Source organism: Lampris incognitus, chromosome 5 (assembly GCF_029633865.1).
Source record: "Lampris incognitus isolate fLamInc1 chromosome 5, fLamInc1.hap2, whole genome shotgun sequence".
Classification (NCBI taxonomy): domain Eukaryota; kingdom Metazoa; phylum Chordata; class Actinopteri; order Lampriformes; family Lampridae; genus Lampris; species Lampris incognitus.
The window spans coordinates 12,308,794-12,332,911 of record NC_079215.1 but is presented as its reverse complement, the minus strand read 5'-3'; the positions used below and the strand labels follow the sequence as shown (position 1 = coordinate 12,332,911).

Below are 24,118 nucleotides of genomic sequence, written 5' to 3'. Positions count from 1 at the left end.
AAAAATGCAAACTGCCATTCAACTATGACCGCCAGCCCAGCAAAATGAGTGTGTGGTCAATGAACATTAATCCACAACTGGATAATACACACAAGACCCCTTGTGATTACATCTCTATGAAACTTAGAGCTCATTATCATAAATATCAAGTATTTGATTGATCAATATATTTACACATACATTTGCAATTTTAGGCTTTGTTTTATATTCTTGGTTTATATTGATCTGCATTAAGTACACTTGAATATAAAATTGAATTTCTCTTTTTGATCAATCATACACTCCAATGTTAATATCACCAACTATACCACAAACGAACTATGATACAATTAAGCCGTTGTGGTTTTATTTTCCTCACAAGACATTCCCCCTGTGTTCTATATAACACACAACTGTGCGTGTACAGACACACACAGCTGTCCATTCCAAATTTTGTTTAGCACCATTTACCGGCTAAAGAAACTAAAATCAGAACGATGTAATGGTTGGGCTTAACTATCGAGCTGTACGAGGTGGCAAGGGTGATACAAACTGTAAACCACAGAAAGCTTTCAATGTAAAAAAAAAACTTTTTTTTTTTGTAGGACAACATCCTTCATGTGTTACAAAACTCAAAAAGGAACAATCCATGACTGTCAAGACTGACAGAGGTTAACATGTTAGCAACATGTTACGACAATTTAGGACCTTCTACTACTCTGGTGACTCTTCACAGGCCGACCTCAACATAATGAGTTTTTCATTTCTAATATTCCCTCCAGTGACACATTCACAATTATAGAGTCAAGGCTTGATTATGTACTCAAGTCTACTTTACAACAAAGTTGACCAAAATGTGTAACTGGCATCAGGAGTTGTACTTTTACCGTAGTAAGAGGTGGAAGATTTCATACTAGGGCTGCACGATATTGGAAAAAAACTCAAATGGTGATTTTTTTCCCCCTGCGATATATATACATTGTGATATGAAAAAATATAGGAATTTTCACCATGACTTGAATAGCTCTGTTTGGAAAGAACTAATCATTCTCGAATGATTGGGGTAATTTTGTAGGGGAGTTGTTGGTGCCTTTTTTCGCCATGCATACAAGACGAGGAGTAGATGGGAGTCAGATGATGTGGAGTGACGGCCGAGAATAGTCACATGCGGCTCGGCTCGGACATCATCCGAATCCGCTTGAACACATAAATCATCCACCCACCACCCACCTGAATGAACCATTTTCTCCGATGTAGAGATCCGCACCTGATCAACCATTACCATTATTTTTCAGTGGGATACATGTACTATGTAAGTGTGATGATATGGTAACATATTACACCATGTACATACAGTACCTCGCAGCTGTTGCAAATTACATACCCAGCACTTGACACGTCATAAAAAATAATCATAGACGAAACTCAAACCGGTTTCATGACTAATAGACACAAGTTGTAACATTAGGCTCATTCTAGATTTAATAGATTACTCTGAATATGTAGAATCAGAAGCTTTACTAATATTTCTGGACTTTTACAAGACATTCGACACAGTGGAGCATCAATTCCTATTTAGAGCACTTCAAACTTATGGGAAAAAAGTTTTCTCCACTGTCAGAATGCTTTATAAAGATATCAGTAGCTGTGTCATGCCATTTCCAAACACTACGAAAAGATTTTCAGTTCACAGATCTGCCCGCCAAGGTTGCCCCAGTTCTCCTTTTTTATTTCCTATGGTTGTGGAATTGCTCTCAATATATACTCTACACTGTCGTAATTTTCATGGTTTAATGATTTTTCAGAGAGAGATCAGAATAATTCAAGCTAGCTGATGACACGGTCCTTTTTAAAAAAACAAAAACAAAAAAACAAACATAAAATTGAGAAAGCAATCAATGAGATACGGTCCTTCTCTCTGGCATCAGGCTTACAACTCAACGTATCAAAATGTGAAATCTTAAGCCTGTATAACACTGAGGAAACTTTGTGTGATATACCAGTTAAAAAAAGTATTAAATGCCTTGGAATCCATATTTCTAAAAAGCTTAATAAATGACAGGACAATAACTTTAAACCCAAAATACAAAAACCATATTCAATATGTGGCTTCAAGTAGACTTGTCCTTGTTAGGCAGAGTTCTGTTGAGTAAAGCTGATGGTATTTCTAGATTTGTATACCCTACCCTCTATTTAGCTAACAATCCCTCTGTAAAGAAATAAATAACACCAATTTTATTTGGAAAAATAAGTGCCATTACTTAAAAAAGGAGAGTTTGGTAGGCCTGAGAGGTGAAGGTGGCATGGAGATATTGGACTGTATGGATGTGAACTATACCTTCAAATTAAAATGGATTAAAGAATATTTGAAAGCTCCAGAATCCTTATGGTACTTCATACCACAGAATATTTTTGGAAAAATGGGAGGCCTACAATTTACATTACAATGTAATTATAATGAAACCAAGTTACCACAAACGTTGTCTAAATTTCATCAACAGGCTCTTACGGCAGCAAAATGATGTTTTAACCACAACTTCTCTCCCCACAACACTATTATCTGGAACAAGGACTACACAATCAGAAAGAATAAATCGCTATATCTGCAACATTGGGTCTATAGGAATATAGTTTTTCTTGCAGACTTACAAAATGATGACGCTCAACTTCTCAGATATGAGGAATTTCTCAGATCTAAATCCTTTCCTGTCATTTATAAAGGATATCATTCCATTCCATCCCATTAGCCAAACCGCTTATCCTGCTCTCAGGGTTGCTCGCGGGAATGCTGGAGCCTATCCCAGCAGTCATTGGGCGGCAGGCGGGGAGACACCCTGAACAGGCCGCCAGTCCATCTCAGGGTAACACAATATCAAACGGTCATAAATGCTATTCCTAGTGGAATCCTTCAGCTGATGAAATGCCATGCTGAGAGGCAAGAGCCACGGGAATTGGAACCTACTTTCTTTGTTGGTGGAGTAGACATCAAAAGCCACAAAAGCACAAATAAACATATCAGGAACCATTTCTACAGCAGAACGAAAATTACTCCACGAGGGAATTTTGTGTGGAACTCCCATATTTTTTTAATATTCACTGGGAAACGATATGGCTTCTCCCATATAAATCCGTTATCCCCAACAAACTGAAAGAAGTGCATTACAAAATTGCACACAATATGTATCCCACCAACAAAACAATCTCACGATTTGTGGATATCGGTATCAATTGTGAATTCTGTAAAAATGAAGAGGGAACTATTAAACATCTATTTTATGAATATCAGTACACAGCAGGATTCTGGGGGGGGGGATTGAGGATTATTTTGTTACTCAAACCAATCATTCAATTAAGCTGGAAGCCAAGGATGCAGTACTATGTTATGAAAACAAAAACCATTAAGTTCAGCAGACTGTCAACTTATTAATCCTACTAGGGAAACACCATATCCATAAAGCGAAGTTCTCGGGGTCTCGCCCATCATTTGAGCCTTCCAGGGTTGAATTCAGAAAGCATTTCGAGTCTATCCAACTTATAAATAAGAGGAAACGTGTTCATACGGTTAGTATGCTACAAGATTATTTTTTGTGAAGAAACCTGAATTATCTGACTACCTCTGGTTATTTATTTTTGTCTTTTTATTTATCTTGTTATATTACATTTACCCTATGTCTTGATTGTTCAGTTTTTGTCTCAGTGTTAGTTGAATGTTGGTTATTGTAATACTCCTTTCAAGAAAGAGACAGTGGAGGGGTGGGTGGGGGGTCATCCACCCACCACCCACCCGAACGAATCATTTCCCCCGATTTAGAGACCCGCCCCTGCTCACGCATGACCGTTATTCCTCAGCGGGATGTATGTGAAGTGTGGCGATACGGTAACCTGTTACAAATTACATACCCAGCACTTGACACGTCATGGTTAAGTAGTTCACCAAATCACTCCCACGCGCAACTTTCCTGCCCTTTGTTGTTAATTATCCCGTTTTAATTTCCTCTCGGATCTTTTTTTTTGGTTTTTTTTGTTGCCTCCATTGCTGCTTAATGGACACAACGAGTCTAGTCTGCTCATTCGTGCCTGACGAAAAACGAAGTTTAAAATATTTCTATATGAATTATTTCACCCACCCACTAATTACTCAGAATGTTAACTTCCACGACTCGGCCCGCCCGCGCGCATAGCTGCGACCCGCGCGCCAGAAGCCGAGCGGCACGTGAAACACGTCGACGATGACGGAGCGAGAAACGACACATTTCCAAGCATTAAATCGCAGTAAACGATGTTACGTCAGACAGACCTCTCCTGTAGATTAGCCATGGGGAGATGGCAACCGTGCGAGTTGTCCTTTTGTATCGAGCAACAAAAAGTTGTATCGTTAGGTCTTTGAGTCGATTTGCCTTCACATATAGCGCGTTTTGGGATGACTATTGCGCATGCGCACATCGCGCTGAAACGATGTATCGTGCAGCCCTCTTTCATAGTCAATCGCTTAATCACAGATTGTTCAAATACACTGCATTTCTCTTACTATTACACAGGCATTTGGAAGCAACCCATTAAACAACCACCTACAGGAGTGACAGCTCCTATTGAGGGGAAAAGCAGATGCGTCACACATGCCCACAGAGGGTTTATATTCCACATGTCTTAAATTAATCTCACTTGGTGGTGAAACGGGTGATTTAGAGCATTTCATCTTTAACTTTAGGACCAGAGTAAACCAGCTTCAGTGTTTAATAGGACTTTCAATTTCAGACAGTCCTATGCTTCCAAACACCAATTTCAAAAAAATTGGTTTTTCAGAAATACATGAATATACAAAAACAGAGGAAGACACAACAAAATAGACAAACAAAAATACAGCAAACAAAAATGAAAGAGATTGCTCTAGTGTCACCTTTTTTTCTTTCTTTCTTTTTTTTTTGCTACTGGCACTGGTGCCATTAGTATTTTCAGGCTACAGCACCAATACAAATTTAGTGCCAATGTTTGATTATGGAGGTTTTTTTTAGATGAATCTGTTGTGCTTATAATATGTCTTCACCATATCACTGATTTAATTAGAGCATCAGGTGTTATCAAATGGAAACGAGGGTTTCAAACAGCTCAGTTCACATCCACCTGAAGGGAATGTGAAAAAGTCATTGAGAATAAACAAAAGTGTTCCATAGGCAGTAAAGGGGGAGAGAATCCAGGTAAGTGACCATTTTGTTGAGGATCGAGACAGAAGATCAGTCAATGCTCCCCTTATCCCCCTGTGATGGCGTTAATAGTCTGTTCTAAATCTTCCATCCCCATGAAATGAGAATGGGCCTGAGTTAAGTTGTACTCTGGAGCTGGCGGTAAGAATAGATGCAGCCTTGTTGACTTCATGCTTGCATCTCCGCTGTGGTTCATGTTTTGGAGAGTGACTCTTACCATCTTCTTTTCCGTGTAGCTCATCTACTTTGGTGGGGAAGGGGCTGATAAAGCCTTGATCAGAAAATGTCAGGGCACATGTCCCAGCTGCCTTGATCCTTAGCTTCCCAGTAACCTCCACTGTAGACGTGCAGGGTCTCTCCAGATATGGGATCATCTATTTTCTTGAACCATAGTGCTTGGTAATTGTCCTGGTGGGTGCCTGGGGAAACAAGAAACAACCTAGTCTTAAGCGTTTTCAGGCACCCTAGTTGAAGGTTTTGAGTGCCAGTGAACCATGACAGCATAGTAAAGAATCCGGCAGTGTGCTAGACAGTTTTGGGACGATTGACAGAAAGAATATGGGTTTTTGTAGTCCTGGAAGTATCGTAGACATTTCAAATTTGATTACTTCTTCTAAACACAAATTTAGCAGGTGACTGAATTTGTATTTAAAATGTTTTAATGATAGCCAAATACATTTGCACATGTGAAGAATTTGACTTTGTGGGATGTTTTTTGTTGTTGTGTATTTTCACTAGATTTCCAGATTCATTAGACTCCCATGTGTATTCTCTGACATATGTGAAGTCATCAGTCACTTCTTTTCAACTGCCAGCTGCAGGTTTCTCTGCACATAACACGTGTAGAGGCTCACACTACTTTTCCCAGATTTATCTGCAGCTGTGTAAACACCCTACTGCCTGGAAGAGTCAGTAGCTGCAACAGTGGGATCCATTACCCCTACAGATTCCTTGTCCCGGAGCACTGCCAATTCCGCCCTGTAACACCCAGCCAAGCCATGAGCGTCACTGAGATTCAAATGTTAAACTTCAGCGTTGGGACACTAACAGAATATTAGTCCACTGCACCACCCAAACGACCTGTTTTTACAAATGGTTTCTAACTCTGCTTCACACAACAATGTAGGTGACTATCAAACACTAAAACACTACCCTATGTCACTGTTGCTATGCTATGCTAAAATCAGCTACAACTGGGACTGCAAAAAGAGAACATGAGCGGGCAAGACTTATGTTACTTGCTTTTGACAGGAGCTCCATAAGGACTTTCCATGCCTTCAGCTGAACGAAAACAAGACGGAAAGGACGTATGAAGGGTATGACAAAATATCTAGAAAGGGCTCTTCTTAAAGAGCTACTTAAAAAAACCGAATAGGCTTTAAACTCTAAAATAATGACATTTTTGCATCAGGAGAGAAATACTTGCTTAAATAAGGGGAAAGAGGCGGTCCACGAGGGGCTGTAATAAGAGAAGGAATGATATATGTTGAGAAAGAAAGGAACACAGATAAATGAGTATGATCTGAAGATGTCAACATAATACAGGCAGAGACAGAGCAACAGAGAGTGAAACATAAGCGGCTACTTGCATGCAGTAGGGGTAAGGGAGTCCTCTGTGTCTGCTAAGCAGCCACAAACAAAAAGAATGAAATCATTACAATAAACACAAAACCAAAATGAGTCACCTGAACTTCTACACTGTTAGCTGAGAACATTGTTTACCCTCCAACACAGTGAGGGTACGAGGTGGAAATACATTTTTTTTTATCTAAAAAGTCAGCAGAAAACAAATCAGAAGGGCAGATGGGATACTTGCTTTCATCCGAAACCTCACTTGCTTCAGTGCCAATATCCACTGCGTCAGCTAAATGGAACATAAATGGATGGGAAAATGGGGGGGTGGAGTATTTCATAAGGGGATGCACAAAACATTTAACAGGTAAAGTTTTCATGGGAAAGTAGTCCAAAGATGCGTTTTTTTGCTCATGACTGATAAGAGAATGATAACTGAGAGAGCAAGAGACTAAGAGAAGTACTTGCTTTTCAAATGCGAGTCAGTGATGACATCCTCAGTGACAGCTTGGGGTAAAGACAGAGACAAGACAAGTGAAACCAGACAAAGCAAACAGACGAGTGAACAGACACATGAAAACTGCCAAAGTGTGAAAAAGATGATAGGACGGAGAAACACTGTGGGACAGAAACACGAGACAATCACTCTGTTTACCATGTACAAGTGATTTCCTTCTCATCACCTTTGTTCCCTTTCAGTCAATGCCCCCCCCCCAACACACTCTTCCTTACTTATCTTTTTTCTTACCCTCCTCAGGTGGATTGGACGCCCTGTTAGCCTCCCTCTCCCTCTCTCGTCGGGCAATACGCTGCTTCTCCTCTAACCTTTGCTTCTCAGCATTGGCCTCATCCCAACGCCCTGCCTCCATTAACCTCTGGTCAGGTCGCCGCCGACTGTCTGTTGGTGCAACTCCTTCTTCAGGTTCATTTAGTGTCAAGGCCAGGGAAGAAAAGTAGTACATTGTTTCTGCGCCCTCTCTAGGGACAGGAAGAAGTGGGTAGGCATAAGGTGAAAGAAGTATATGGAACTGATACTGGTGCTTATTAAAGTTTTTTTCTGAATTGCCATCAAGTGTGGTTCACAAGTAGGGCTGTGTGATATGACCAAACTCTCATATCCCAATGTAGGTCATTTTGTAGCCGCATAACAATACATATCACGATATAGCACATTTTCTAGAAATTCAATGAATAAATAGTTTCTGGTCTGTGCTCCCAGCATGTGGACACACTGCATGTGTGTTTGTGGAGGGCCAGCCCCGCCCTTGCTGAAACAGAGCAGAGGAGAGTAGCGTGACCATAAATGAGAGCAAAACGCAGTAGAAACTCTCACACTGAGCTGAAATGGAAATAACTGCACATAAATTAGGCGAATAACAAACAAACACAGTCTCTACTGTGTTTTGCTGTCATTTATGGTAGTGTTAGTTTCTCGTCTCCTCTGCTCTCGGTTTCACCGCGGGCGGGGCTCAGCCCTTCCACACTCGGAGCTCAGCGGAGCGGAGGAGACAGACAGCAGTGGAGAGATGATGACAACTACACTAGTCATGTTACTGCAAGTGCAATAAAAGCTTCATGAGTAAAAAGCCAATAAGAGTAATTTATTCTGTAATCCGTGCCAATAAGAGTAATTTATTAATGTAATCTGGGCAAAGGTTGGACAGATGCCAAATGATGAAAAATATTCCTGTAATTTGCGACAGCGAAATAAATGATAGAGCATAATATGAAATGATAAGATGATTTTCTATCGTCACATGATATATATCATCATATCGCACAGCCCTATTCACAAGCACACATTTCCAAAGACAACAGATAGGTATACCCTAAGTTCTGATTCATTAATACGGAATGAATATGTTTCCACAAAACCCTCTTTTCATTTAACGTGTAAGACTGCACCTCGGCCCACAATGTAAAAACCTGCTAAAATGAGAATTGTCTTATTTCCTGCACAGATCAATGTCAGATGGCTCGGATTGCCTCATGACTCAAGACTGTTAATGAAAAATGTTAAGAAGCCGAGGCACCAAAACCTGCTAACCTCTCTGGTTTACCTATAGTTCTTGTTTGAGAAACACCCACGCAGTTCTAAAGTTTACATTTTCACCATTCTCCATCAATCACACTGACTTACGGTAGAGGGTTCTTTCTCCATATTTCTTTGGCTTTAAGGGTCTGGTAGACGGTCCTTTGTTTGCCCTCGGCACCGTTCTCGCCTTTACTACTTTGCATAACCCTGGAAAACTCAATTTTTTCATCCCACGTTCCTGACAGCACGTAATGAGCCTTCCCATCCTTGTCTGTGACCACACCTGTAACCTGAGAGGTAAATAGCTTTCAGTGAAGGATGTAATAAAAGTTATCCAATAACTCATATTCAAATAACAGAACAGGGGTTTGTAACATCACTTTTGATTATTGAAGAGCATCAAGATAGATGTAATTTTGTCCTTTTTGTTGCTTTTCAATTGTTCACCGGTTAAGAGAATATTACTAGATGGTCTGATCTGAGTTGCAAATTGTCTGCTGTACTCTAGTGTCTACTTTCTACAGCCACTGGAGATTGCTTTTAATTGCATCTCACAATGAAAAGAAATAATAGTAAAAAGAATTACATACCATGGACAATGCTAATACAAATTAGGATAGCTTGGCTTTGCTATCAGCTTTGTTTACCAGTTGCAGTGGTAGTCCAATGCTCATCCTCTTGATTTCAAGGCTTCATCACAACATTATGGTGATGTTGTCATATGGCAAGTTACAGGGTTCTGACGTTTCCATTTAGTGCCTCCTTTCAATAATTTAATGATGCAGTCATAAATAAAAACAAACACTATTGTGAAGGCCAGTGTTGTAAACATACTTGAGTCCAGATTTTGGCAAATAAACTAACCTGAATACTGAGGACTCAAACTTGACCTTTGGACTTTATTACCTTAAATGAGGGCTACACATTTTGCAGATTTTCCCTTACTCTGCATTTGATTAGTTTTTCCCCCCCCAATATTTTCTGCCTTTATTGGATAGTGATAGCAGAGCAAGAGACAGGAAAGGCAGGGGAGAGAGAGGGGATGACATGCAGCAAAGGGGCCCAGGGCTGGATTCGAACCCAGGCCGCTGAGGTAAGGACTCAGCCTTATGTGGTACACGCCCTACCAGGTGAACCACTGGGGCGCTCCCTGCATCTGATTAGTTGGTTAGAAACATACATGGAGACTTATTCTTAGAAAATTTTAACGGCAACACAAACACCGATATGCTTAGTACTGCTGCCTTGGAGTGGGATTGCAAGTCGTGCTGATGCAAAGGTAACTATCGCAACTAAAACAGCAATCGTAGTGTTCATTTCTTTTTGTTTTGGCATGGATAACCTGAACTCAAATAGAGTACTTGGACTTTTAATAGAGTAGATATAATCTATATGAACCTGGATATGATCCTAGGAACAAACTTGGACACTGGACTTGGAGCTTGAGACACTATGCCAGACTGCAACACTGGTGGAAGCTTACATTCATTGAGCTAAATGCATTTTTATACTGAACAACTGAAATCCGAGGAAACGTTTTGAAAAGAAATAACAGACCCACCTTTCTGGCTACATCTCTGGAGAAGTAACTGTAGGGAGCAAACTTGAGATGGCAGCGATCTCCTGTCCTGTGGTTCACCACATCTATCTCCCCTGACTGAGGGGACAGGAATGACAAGAGTCAAAATGTGTTTCTATCGAGGACCTCAAAGGTTAAAAGATGAACAGAGCAATGAGTAAAACTTTATTTAAACAGCATTTACGGTGACTTCCATCTGCTATCTTGCATGTTCCAGAAAATAGACACCAGCTTTACTTTAGACTTAATCATAAGTATTTGTAATGCCATCATAACAGAAATGGTGTAAGTATAATGTGGTATCCAGTGATGTCAAGTAAAGGTGTTGTTAGTATAATGATGTTTAAGAAAAAAAAACCCCAAGATGCTCTGTCTGATAAGATAATATATAATAACGCAAGTTTCTAAATTTTATTTGCAGGTATTGATTTGACGGTGCCTTCACCGAGGTTACCATCTGAGCTGTATGTTACCTGGTCAATCCACAGTTTTCCAACAATGATGTTGTGTACTGTGGTAGTGACTTTCTTCCAAGAATAGTGATTGTTGCTCTTTTCAAATATGCACTGGATGGAACCTGGAGATCGGTATGGAAAGTAATTTTAGAAAAGCTTTTTTTTTTTTTACTTGATGACTGAAAACACAGAATCATGCTCATGAGCTGTGATCCCCAAGATGGACTTTTGTGAACCCTGGTTCTTTTCTTTTAGTTTTAACCAGACTGTGTGTAAATATGAATGTGCTAAGCTCTTCAACAGTCAATTTTCTATCTAATCAATATATTGAATCTATTATTTAAACATGATAATGAATTTTTCAAAGACTACCGGGTTCACAGGCTACCAACTACAACACTAAAGCAATACTAATGAAAAAACAACAACTGATATTCATGTAATACAGCTGGTATTGTTATGGTTTTCTAATTGGCATTTGAAGCCAAGCTTACCCAAAGGCATGATGGAGAGATATTTTCCTCTAAACTTGCTGGCCAATGCAATTTCTTGTCTGAGGGTCCAGCCTTTCTCAGAGATCGCATGGTGGGCAGCAGCAGGGGGATGGTGACTCACCTAGGGAATGGAGAGAGAAGCAGAAGCAAAGGATGGGTAAAGGAAGGAAAAGACATAGATGAGGCTGCACTATCTAAAAAAAAAAAGATTGATTTCTATGATAAGAGTAAGGTGGGTATTAACTTATAATTGCTGCAATCTCTGCTTTATGCAGTAGAACGGCCACATGCTGAAATCCAGGTTCACAATGTCGTTCATTGTATTTCCTTCCTCACCTGTTCACAGAGAGAGCGGTAACCACTTTCTCTGAGTCGGTCCAACTCAAAGGTTTCCCCTAGAAGGGGATTGAAGGGTTTGCCTGTGCGGTGAACAGTGGTGGAGTAGGAGGAGACAGTGAATGCAGCCACATAGCACAGCTGCTCAAGCGAGTTCTGACACTTAGCAGCCTTATCCAGCAGCTCGTAATACTCCAAGTCTTCAGAGAGACGTTGCAGCATGGAGATAGGCTCGTTGAAATTCACCTAGTGGCATGGTGCCAGGAAAGAGAGTGAGAGCGAGATTGACTGATAACAGGAATTCTGTTTACCCTCACAAGGGACTATGAAGAATTGTTTAAAGAGCCGATGCACATACAAACACTAATTCTTACAGGCATCGGTATCTTTGAGAGTTCCTTTCCAATGCAATTCTTCATGATGCTCCACAGATTTAGGGAATAGTTGGGCTTGTCAGGGACACGGGTCCGTCTTTTTCTTACTGGCTCCACTTCCAGTGGCTGTGGAGACTCTGGGTTGGATGCCAAAGACTGTTCGTCAAACTGGGAAACAAAAAAGAAGAGTGGTTGAAGTGTCAGGTGGGTCAGAATTTCTAGGATGTACAGTTTGATTCTAAAAATACCAATAAAATATTCATAAACACTTACTGACTGATCATCCATTCCAAGCTCACTGCTGATCCCGCTGACATTACTGCCTGACCTCCTGGTGTATAAAGGAAAACATAATAACTTTAAGAAGATAAAAAGAACACAACATGTATGTAAATAAAAGACTGGAGACAAAGCAAGAGAGGCAAGATTGAGATGGCTTGGACATGTGTGGAGGAGAGATGCTGGGTATATTGGGAGAAGGATGCTGAATATGGGGCTGCCAGGGAAGAGGAAAAGAGGAAGGCCAAAGAGGAGGTTTATGGATGTGGTGAGGGAGGACATGCAGGTGGCTGGCGTGACAGGGGAAGATGCAGAGGACAGGAAGAAATGGATGATCTGCTGTGGCGACCCCTAACGGGAGCAGCCAAAAGTAGTAGTAGTAGGTGTATGTAAATAAAAGATGGGCAAATAGGGGGTGAACGACAAAAAATAGCAAGAGGAAGATGCAGACCTGTGGTATTTGGGGTCAGCAGGAACAGTAATGAACTCTGCTGGGTCTTCCATGGCATCAAAGAATTCATTTTCGTCATCCTCATCACTGGCATCACCCTTCCCTGAACCACCAGACCCTGGGGTGAAAAGGAAAAATATAGACAAAAAAAAAAAAGAAAAAAAAAGGAATCCACAAAGTCAACCTCCAGTAATGGCCACCCCGCTTCAAGAAGAATTGACCAATAAACTAAGTCCATGTTAATTTTTTTTTACATTTTAATCCCAATTGACTTATTTGAATCTTTCAACTGTAAACCTATGTCAAACAGCTCTAGGTCAAATAAAACCTATCTAGTGCTTAATCAACTGAATCAAATTCTGGCAGCGTATCCGCATTGTATTTCTTACTGTCTCAGGAGTGAGAAGATCACAAAATCTGTTTTGCAAAGTACGTTTTCACATACCAGGAATTTGACTTGTTATTTTGCTTACCGTGACACAAAATTCAAGAAAATATAAAAAGTAAAAATATACTTAGTCAAGCGTCATATGGCATATGCCAGCATAAAAGATCAGACGTGAGACCAAGTAAGTGATGAGAGCCTTACCCTTGTTGTCTATGGTAGGGTTGCTGAGTGAAGGGGGCAGTACTGTAGCCCCTCTGAAGGCCCTTTCCAGGTGGTTGTGCTGCTTGGCCAGCTGCTCCAGAGTCTCCTCCAGCCTTACTCGCTGGTCCCTCTCTGCCTGTAAGGCCTTCTGCCAGCGCTTACTATGGCCCTGGGCCAGAGCGAGGAAGTCCCTGCATGCCTGTAGGGGGCATGCCATACCCAAGAGCAACATTTCAGCAGGAACCTTAAGAAAAAGGTTTGGCTTTATCAATAAAAAAAAAAAAAACCTTGAATAACTTACATTGATCATAGCGTTAGAGGTGATTCGGAACAACGTGGCCCTCTCTGTCACCTGTCTGATCTTCTCCCCGGTGTCTGCACCCAGAGAAATCCCTTCCAGCTCTGACAGGGACCTTGGGGGAATGAACAAAATAAGGAAGGGGAAAGTTTGTTTCAGCAGAGCCATATCTGTATTAAATACTATTTAGAGAATTTTTCCACAGCAAAACAAAACAAAAACTATTGGTAGTGGATATACTTGCTGTTTTGCCACCACTGCATTCAAGCATTTTGTTTATGGATAACATCCCAACAGTTTGACAGAGCTTGCAAGACACCCCCCCCATCTCATTACAACTAGTTAGTGATGCTTCGAAATGTAAATTGCAAGACACCTTCCTCCTCCCCTCCTCCCCCATCTCATTACAACTAGTTAGTGATGCTTCGAAATATAAATTCTTGGCCTGTACCGTATGGAACAAAACATTTTAGCAGGTATTTCTAAGCTTTTGAAATAATATTAAAGAAAATATACTGAGCAACAATTTTAATGTAACACTCGATTATTTCAAAGATTTTATGAAACTGGAGATCATAAATAGAAACACATCAGCTGAAAAATGTTTTAGTAGGTACTCATCTATTGATTTCCCATTATTTTGGCTACAAATATACCTCAGTTGGTCACAGATGACGCCCAAAACAAGGTGGGGTCATAAAACAGAGTATGAGTCAGCGTCCAGTGTGACCACCATTTGCCTGGTCCAGCAAATCTGCTTTGCACCGAGTTGCTCAGGTTGCCTACTGTGGCTTATGGAAGGTTGTCCCACTCTTCTCCAAAGGCCATGGGAAGTTGTTTTAATACCGGCTGGAACTGGTACATGCTGTCGTATGCTCCAGTCCAGTGTTGTGTTTACATTTTTGCATAATTTGCATTGCATAATTTGAATGCATTGTGCTTTGAATTATGCCTTTTGCTGAAAGTTAAATTTCAAGACAACGGATGAAAAAAGTATTTGTTTCAGAACTTTCTTTGCATTTTTAAAGACTGTGGTCGCCTATTTACTTATAATTTTGGAAGTGGGAAGATCCATGGGACACTGCTTTGTTGTAGTCAACACTGGTCAAGATGTAATATAGTCAGGCAGTATTGTGAATATGTAGGCGAGAAAGTCTTTGGCGACGTGCCCCCTCTTGATATTTCAGTACAATATTTTCAATCAGTTGCTTTTTTGTCCCTATCAGGATCCATGAAATGACTCTTTCATGATAGCATACATTAGGGCATCAGACAGTAATTCATTCACAGCACCAGAGATGCACAGTGTGTCGAGTAATGCAGGCCACATAGGTTGCTTAAAGACAGTAGGACAACCACAAAAACGCAACAAACAGACTAACCAATATTTTGGTATATATATTTTCCCCATTTATCAACCAATAGCCTAAAGTTCTCATTACAGCCAATGCAAAAAAGACTGCCAAATTTTGGTGCAGCCCTCCAACTAGGGGTGTCATGATATCAGATTTTCATTACACGATTATTGTGGCCAAAAGACTGCATGATAATGATATTATGAAAGAAAGACAGTCACTTTATTTTGTCATTGTATTCTTACAATGAATTTGTTCTCTGCATTTAACCCATCCTATTGTATAGGAGCAGTTGGCAGCTGCGGCGCCCGGGGACCAACTCCAGTTCTTTCCATTGCCTTGGTCAGGGGCACATACAGGAGTATTAACCCTAACATGCATGTCTTTTTGATGGTGGGAAGAAACCGGAGCAACTGGAGGAAACCCATGCTGACAAGGGGAGAACATGCAAACTCCACACAGAAAGGACCTGGGACGGCCCGGGGTTTGAACCCAGGACCTTCTTGTTGTGAAGCAACAGTGCTAACCACTGGGTCACCATGCTGCCCTCGCGATATCTATAGAAAATTTGAAAAAATAATAATAAGCAGGGGACAGAGAGTTTTGTGTGTGAGACCACAGGCTGACAACTAATCACTCCGATATACTGTGATTTAATGTCCACTGACCATGTCCTTACATAATTTTTTCCTCTTTCCATTTTTCATGACATGATTTTGCACGGCAGTTGTATCCACACACTGTGGTAGTAGCTAGCTAGGTAGTTACTGCGTCACAGCGTCATGTCAGATGTGTGTGTGTGTGTGTGTGTGGGGGGGGGGGTTTGCGGGAGGGAGACAAAGGGAGAACAGAAAGAAGCAAAAACGATTTAAGAGGCGCTGGATTATTTACACATTATTATGATTAGATGTGTATTATTAACATGATATCTAAGTTTCATTTTTAAAATATCACGGTTATTGTCAATACTGGTATATTACAATACCCCTACCTCCAACTGTTATTTAGTATAATGAGAGACGGATTCAACCCAAACCTTTGAAGGGCAGAGCCATGCTTGGCAATGAGGTCATTGCAAGTGCTCAGGTCCTCAACCTTGCTGTTCAGAGTGCGAAGTGTAGATTGGACCTCAGCGTTACGACAGCCTCCACCCTGCCCTGAAGTAGGGACCGTTGTAGGACAGTCGTCGCCAGAGTCATCTGGGGGATAGGACAGAGAGGTCTCACCAAAAACATACAGTCAAGATGACAATCATGAGAAAATGCCACAATCGATCGATAGACTGATAAAAGGAGACATTTATAGCAACACTTTGTACAAAATACAAACCAAACTGCCAAACTGAAGCAGGATTTTCTTATTTTTCTGTGAATCTCCCAATGATGCCCTCCTCCACCACCCACCCATCTTCCCTCTCTCACCGGACTCTGCTTGCATGTGGACGGCCTTCGCCTTGGCCAGCTCCAGGGCAGTGATCCAGCGCTGGCGCTCCACCTCAGAGCTGGCCTTTAAGTGGTAGGTCTGTGCTCCACCATTGGAAATGACAAAATTGCACGAATCCTCCACAGCAATGTTGGCTGTAGCCAAGTTGATTGTACCCCGGCATGTGTGCCCCATTTCAGCCTGGGTCCTACGGGGGGGGGGGGGGTGTCAAGAAATGGAAGTAAGTGAAATATTGGAATGGTGTAAGTGTCGATGCAATGAGTTAAAAAAAAATTTTGTGGAGCAAGAAATACAATCCAGTAAGAGAATAACTGAATTATAAGGTATTTTCCATTTGTACAAGGAATATTGACCAATTTCAAATTTCTTAACAAATGAAGGATTTATTGTGCATTTTTGGTGATTTGCTGATAAGCCATAAAGGACTAATAAAGCTGGCAGCAATTCTATCATACATCTTTAAGCAATTAAATTTACCATGGTAGTGGTAGTACTAGTAGTTTGAACATCTGTTACATATTTTGTCTGGTTTGTTTTTTCCAGTGTGCATCCGTCTTCTGACTACATTCTTCCTACCTAGCTGTCTACAAACCCCAACTCCAATGAAGTTGGGATGTTGTGTAAAACGTAAATAAAAACAGAATACAATGATTTGCAAATCTTTTTCGACCTATATTCAATTGAATACACTACAAAGACAAGATGTTTAATGTTCAAACTGATAAACAATGGTTTTCCCAAGTGTTCCTGAGCCCACGTGGTAAGATCCTTTACAGAATGATGTCGGTTTTTAATGCAGTGCCGCCTGAGAGATCGAAAGTCATGGGCATTCAATGTTGGTTTTCGGCCTTGCCCCTTACGTGCAGAGATTTCTCCGGATTCTCTGAATCTTTTGATGATATTATGGGCTGTAGATGATGAAATCCCTAAATTGTTGTTATTGTTCTTAAACTGTTGGACTATTTGCTCACGCAGTTGTTCACAAAGTGGTGACCCTTGCCCCATCCTTGCTTGTGAACGACTGAGCCTTTCGGGAAGCTCCTTTTATACCCAATCATGGCACTCGCCTGTTTCCAATTAACCTGTTCACCTGTGGAATGTTCCAAACAGGTGTTTTTTGAGCATTCCTCAACTTTCCCAGTCTTTTGTTGCCCCTGTCCCAGCTTCTTTGGAACGTGTTGCAGGCATCAAATTCAGTGAAAATTTGCAAAAAAACAATAAAGTTTATCAGTTTGAACATTAAATATCTTGTCTTTGTAGTGTATTCAATTGAATATAGGCCGAAAAGGTTTTGCAAATCATTGTATTCTGTTTTTATTCACGTTTTACACAACGTCCCAACTTCATTGGAATTGGGGTTTGTATTTGATTCATACATGTTGGTTATCCCTGACCAAATAGATCTTCCTAAGCATGTTTGAAAATTAATAACATCGGATATTATATAAACTTTAGACAGACAGACAGACAGGCAGGCAGACAGACAGACAGATGGATAGAAAATCAGAAGAGCAACCAAACCTGTAGTGTATAAACTCCTTGGAGTAACTGTATACAATTTATTTACTACTACTACTACTACTACTGTTAGCAGCTCCCGCTAGGGATCGCCACAGCGGATCCTTCGTTTCCATCTCTTCCTGTCCTCTGCATCTTCGTCTGTCACACCAGCCACCTGCATGTCCTCCCTCACCGCATCCATAAACCTCCTCTTTCGCCTTCCTCTTTTCCTCTTGTCTGGCAACTCCATCTTCAGCATCCTTCTCCCAATATACCCAGCACCCAAACCATCTCAATCTTGCCTCTCTTGCTTTGCCTCCAAACTGTCCAACCTGAGCTGTCCCTCTAATACACTCATTCCTAATCCTGTCCTTCTTCGTCACTCCCAATGAAAATCTTAGCATCGTCAACTCTGCCGCCTCCAGCTCGGCCTGCCGTCTTTTCGTCAGTGTCACCGTCTCCACACCATACAACATAGCTGGTCTCACAACCATTTTGTAAACCTTCCCTTTAACTCTTGTTGGTACCCTTCTGTCGCAAATCCCTCCTGACACTCTTCTCCAACCACTCCACCCTGCCTACATGCTCTTCTTCACCTCTCTTCCACACTCTCTTCCACACTATTTTGTCAGCCACTTCTTGTGGCACAGCAACTTCATGTTCAGATTAAAATATTTTTACAAATATCAAATCTCGAGTCACTGTGGTATGCAAATTAATACAACTATTCATCAGCATGCAAGGTCATTGAGTGGTACCGTGCGTTACCGAGAGAAAAAAAGGGTGCGACCAAATTATGTGCTGGTGCGGCCAACTGAGAAAGTTGGTAGCACCAGTGCTACCAGGGGAAAAGTTAGTCTGACGCCCTGCTCCTACAGACTTTCATTCCTCTTCTCTGCAGTGCATACCTCCACCTCTCCAGGCTCCCCTCAACCTGCTCCCTACTCTTGCTACAGATCACAATGTCATCCGCGAACATCATAGTCCACGGAGACTCCTGTCTGATATCGTCCGTCAACCTGTCCATCACCATTGCAAACAAGAAAGGGATCAGAACTAATCCTTGATGTAATCCCATCTCCACCTTGAACCCATCTGTCATTCCTACTGCACACCTCACCACTCTCTCACTGCCCTCATACAGATCCTGCACAACTCATATATTTTTCTGCCATTCCTGACCGCCTCATACAATACCACACCTCTGACCTTCTCTATAATTCAACAACATTCTCAAAATAAACATCATATCTGTGGTGCTTTTTCCTGGCATAAAACCATACTGCTGCTCGCTAATCATCACCTCTTGTCTTAACCTAGCTTCTACTGCTCTTTCCCATATCTTTATGCAGTGGCTGATCAGCTTCATTAATCAGGCCCTCAAAGTACTCCTTCCACCTTCTCAACACACTCTCCTCGCTTGTCAGCACATTTCCAGCTCTATCCTTGATCGTCCTAACCTGCTGCACATCCTTCCCAGCTCTGTCCCTCTGTCTAGCCAATGGGTACAAGTCTTTCCTTTTCTCCTTCCTTAGTGTCCAACCTCTCGCCACCGCTCTCTTCACTTTACGCCACATCTCCTTTTACTCCTACTTTCTTAATCTCTCCGACAATCCCACGTCTTCTTTGCCAACCTCTTCCTTTGTGTACTTTTCTGTACTTCCTCATTCCACCATCAAGTCTCCTTGTCTTCCTTCCTCTGTCCAGATGACATACCAAATACCTTCCTAGCTGTCTCCCTCACTATTTCTGCAGTGTTTGCCCAGCCATCCAGCAACTCTTCACTACCACCTAGTGTCTGTCTTAACTCCTCCCTGAACTCCACACAACAGTCTTCCTTCTTCAACTTCCAGCATTTGATCCTTGGCTCTGCTTTCACTCTCTTCCTCTTCTTGGTCTCCAGTTATCCTACAGACCACCACCCGATGCTGTCTAGCTACGTTCTCCCCTGTGACCACCTTGCAGTCTCCAATCTCTTTAAGATGGTGCCTCCTACATAAGATACAGTCCACCTGTGTGCACTTTCCTCCACTCTTATATGTCACCCTGTGTTCCTCTCTCTTGTTGAAATATGAACTGTATACAATATATAATCTTGTTAAATCTCTAAATGTAATTGAATCTCTGAGAGGCAAAAGCTTTGTGGTTTGTTTCTCAATCCTTGAATGTGGTTAAGTACTACAGCAAGGGGGACTAGGAAAACCTAAGAACCCCATAAAATAATAGATCAAAACCTGAAAGAAGACATTTCTAAACCAGTATTAGAACTCCTAGTGATGATTCAAAATTGTTGGACAAACAACTGCAATATTTTAGACAGTCAAATGATATCAAACATTTAGACATGTTTAAATACAAGCATAAATAACACTCGTATATAAGAAACACTGGTTACTGTGTCTCTCTGTGTTCAGTCTTAATAGCGGTCACAGGAGAATGAATCAAAATTCAGAGAAAATCCAAAAACCACATGAAGGAAGATGCTCTAAGTCACTTAAAAATATATTGTAAATCCTCTAACATTAACATATGTGCTTGGATAGTCAGGAGGGCTCCTTCTATTTGATCCAGAATTGAAGCAGCATCTTACTTTGACTCATTTTCCAGTATGCTCACAAGCCCTACATCACTATCAGTTCCGTTATCACTGTCAGCTAACGTTTATTACTACTTTAATTCCAACTACTTTACAGGGCAATACTGGAATGCAACTTAAATGAGAACAAAACACAAAGAAAAACTCCCCGACTATTACCTGTACGGGTTTGACAGGTCTCACCTGTAATAAGAGAGCAGACCGTTGCTCAGAACAAACCATCGTCTTTGGTAACCCTTTATGTAGTTGGTCCACTTGAAAAGCCAGCCCTTGTATGTGTCTCCAGGGGTGGGTGTGGGTGGCTTGGGCTCAGACATCACAATAGCCCGCAGCTTCACTGAGTGAGTTTAGAGTCTGTGGTGATAAGCCATATAATCAAGATGCGCACTATTTACTTATACTTTACAATGCTAATGCTAATGTACCACAGGATAACATAGTATGTTGGACAGTGAAAGTGATGCACAACACATTTGCTGTGATGGGCAAAGATTTAACATCACATATTTTTTTGGTTAGTAATCAACAGCATTAAGGCAAAGCTTGCTAAATTCCAAAGCAAAGACAGATTCAGAATAAATCTATCTCTTACTCTTTTCTGGCAAGAACACACTGCATTTTAGCCTTGGGTTTCTCTTACCTTAAAGCAAGTTGGTTACAAAGGCAACTACTTAAATTAGGCAATAAAAAAGTTAATTGACAAACCAGATTTTGTTACAAATGGCATTCTATTTAAGCGATTATTTGTTGAAATCATACATGTCAAAAAAGTCTGTCCATTATTTTTTTTTCACATTTCCTCAGCTGTATGATGAAAGGAAACCATTTCATTCGCCCCAAAATAGGGATTGAGATTTAAGTAGCAGAATCATGTGTAACACTTAGTATGTGGTTTATCTGCTAAAATGTCCAGGTAACTTGTATCAAGCAATCTGGGCAGGGACAAGAATGAATGATTCACTGTTGAAGTACCCTTGGGCAAGTCAGTTAACCCCCAGCTGCTCCCGTGGAGCTGCTCAGTTGCATACATTAGAAGTTGTACTGAGCAGCTTCCAGCTGTGAAATGTGTGTAACTGTGTGAATGTGAAGCAGGGCATAGCTTAATTAAACAGAGCATCCATGCTCAGCAACCCTATCATGGGTAAACAGGCTAAAGGTTAAAGCAGGTAAAGCTGAAAATAGCATTTAAAATAGGAATTTGTGAACACAAATGTTCATTACTCAATAAAGATGAGACGTCGCCATAGGCTAGATATTTCAAAAGCTGCAAACATGGTTTGAGTGAATTAAGACATGGACATTGAAGCTAAGAGAAAGCATCATGGGGTGGAAACAGAGATCAATCTATCAAGCTGCATTTTATATAGCGCTTTTCGAGCTGCAACAGCCACTCAAAGCACTTTACAATTCATTAAGTCACAGTCACACACACACACACACACACACTGAATTCCTGTTTACTTTTATAAATGTTATGAAACAAACAAATGAAACAATAAAATCCTCCTCCAGAGACATTTTTGGGATACACTAACACCACATTATACACAATACACATCAATGCCAGCAAAAGGAATTGTCACTGACTAATTTCATTGTAATTTTGCTCGTTGCTTATTGGGTAGCGCCAGGTTTGCTACATATTTGATATGCCACTTTTGGTATTAAACGTATTACAGCATTCACATTCAACATATTAACGGGAGTGCTGCCCTGAACATTGTACAATAGAGGAGGGCATTTCCCAAACCAGCAGCCAGTGGTAAAAAAAAAAAGAAGCCAATAACAAACTCATTTGTCCATGTCGAATAAATATTCAAAATCTGTATTTTTTTGATGAGTTGAATTAATTAACAAAAATAAACCAAGGTGAAGATTATAACACTGATCAACACAATTTTTCTTGCATGGGGTTTTTCAACGAAACCCAGCTAACTTTTGGGTGCTGAATCCAAATCTGGCATTAGTTTTTGCCCATCACATCAGGTTTTTGAACTATGAAAAATCATTATTTTCGAGAAAACAGCAATTTTACACTCGAAGTTAAAAAAAACACTTGCATTAGAAGATCGATAGATGCAAAACTGATTACAATGAATGAATAAACACTCAGCCTAGCATGACATTACTTAGGAAATGAATAGGGGTCATTTTTATCCCCACCAAGATTGCCAGACTACGTGGTCAATTTTTGTAAAATCCTGAATAAGGAGCGTACAGATAGCACGAAAACGTGATGTGATAGAGTAAATCTGAGCTCAGATTTGGATTCGGCAGCCCAAAATTAGCCAAAAACAGTTTCCAAAGTCCATGCAAGAAAAAAAACAACTATATTTTTGTAGACCAGTGTAATTTATCCACAGATTGCAATTATCTGCAACACACTGGCGACCTCAAACGGTTTGACGTTTCTGTCCGACCCCCCCCCACACACACACTTGTTTAAGCCACTTTAGCTCGCTTGTTCCGGCCTTAAACGGCACACAATACGGCGCAGTCACTTCCCCGTTAATCTGTATTCACCTGCTATGACGTCACGGAATACGACTACATTGCAATAAATATCGGGGGGGGGGGCATTTTTTGGCTACATTAACGCCAACTCCAAACCAGCTAGCATTAACGATACAATGTCTCTTTACCTACTTGACATGTTACGACTTTCAAAATGATCAGCATTCAGTGATAGACGCGCGTTTCCCAATGGGTAAAAGGCGTCCCTATTCGGGTTTATAGAAGGAAGAGGCGTAAACCGTAACTACTTTTTATTGACCGTAACCAATACGAGCCAAGGCGGCTAACGTCGGCTACTGCAGCATGAAGCCGTGGGCTAGCGACGAATTCCGCAACCGTCACCCTGCGGCGACTATCACTTCCGTTATTTTTCCGACGACATCATAAAGCCGAGTAATTTTAAGATAGTTACCTTCGCTGGGCTCGACTTCAGCCATAAACTGTGCACCGTTGTCGCGTCACAGCAACAGGGTCCTAGTTTAGTAGCGTTAGCTTACCGACCTAGCTAACAAGTGGTGCAACTACATAGGGTCGGTTCGGTTCCCTTGCCGCTAACGTTAGTTCCGGGGCCCAGTGACCGGATGTGACGTAATAATAATAATAAAACGAATATTGACACCACTCTGTTCCTTTTGTGGCAATGTGGATGAAACCATATGTCATTTATTTTGGGATTGTACCTGCTCTCATGTTTTTTTTGGATTGATCTAAATAATCTCATAAATAACAAAATTGACTCTTCTTCTAAACTGGATATGCAACATGTTTTATTTGGTCCGTCACAAAATGAGGAAATAAGTTCAGAAAAAATGTGTATTATCAACCTTCTATTAATATTTGCTAAATTTCATATTCATTGTACCAAATTTGCAGACCAGCGTCCAAACATTAGCGTATTCAAAGCACTTCTTTCATCCTGTTTAGGGTCTTTAAAAGAACGTATGAATCCTAAAGCCAGCAAAACCAGAAGACTATGTGAAGAGTATAATTTAACTTAAATCCTGTATCTCGAGCTTTTTTTAAAATTTTTATGGATATGTAAATTTTAATTGTGAAATAATTTATATT

The 24,118-nt window shown here is 40.8% G+C and overlaps 1 protein-coding gene across 1 annotated transcript; it reads right to left on the bottom strand.

Moving 5' to 3' along the window:
- Positions 1 to 4,699: 4,699 nt before the first annotated feature.
- Positions 4,700 to 23,552, bottom strand: osbp (oxysterol binding protein). Its single transcript, XM_056280025.1, has 16 exons — positions 23,463 to 23,552; positions 20,720 to 20,890; positions 16,419 to 16,627; positions 16,034 to 16,196; positions 13,646 to 13,757; positions 13,345 to 13,543; positions 12,756 to 12,873; positions 12,299 to 12,356; positions 12,026 to 12,193; positions 11,652 to 11,897; positions 11,316 to 11,436; positions 10,840 to 10,943; positions 10,349 to 10,444; positions 8,893 to 9,077; positions 7,501 to 7,730; positions 4,700 to 5,599 (listed from the first exon to the last, which is right to left on the bottom strand). The coding sequence occupies exons 2-16, from the start codon at positions 20,851 to 20,853 to the stop codon at positions 5,457 to 5,459; spliced, it is 2,286 nt and encodes a 761-aa protein (XP_056136000.1). The 5' UTR covers positions 20,854 to 20,890; positions 23,463 to 23,552; the 3' UTR covers positions 4,700 to 5,456.
- Between the last annotated feature and the right edge of the window lie 566 nt (positions 23,553 to 24,118).

Excerpts from the sequence above, each read along its gene's own strand:
- osbp (XM_056280025.1), bottom strand. The coding sequence starts at position 20,853 with ATGTCTGAGCCCAAGCCACCCACACCCACCCCTGGAGACACATACAAG. Across the intron at positions 12,194-12,298 it reads TTGGAATGGATGATCAGTCA|TTTGACGAACAGTCTTTGGC; the intron begins GTAAGTGTTTAT and ends TTTGTTTCCCAG. Across the intron at positions 9,078-10,348 it reads CCAGAGATGTAGCCAGAAAG|GTTACAGGTGTGGTCACAGA; the intron begins GTGGGTCTGTTA and ends TTTACCTCTCAG.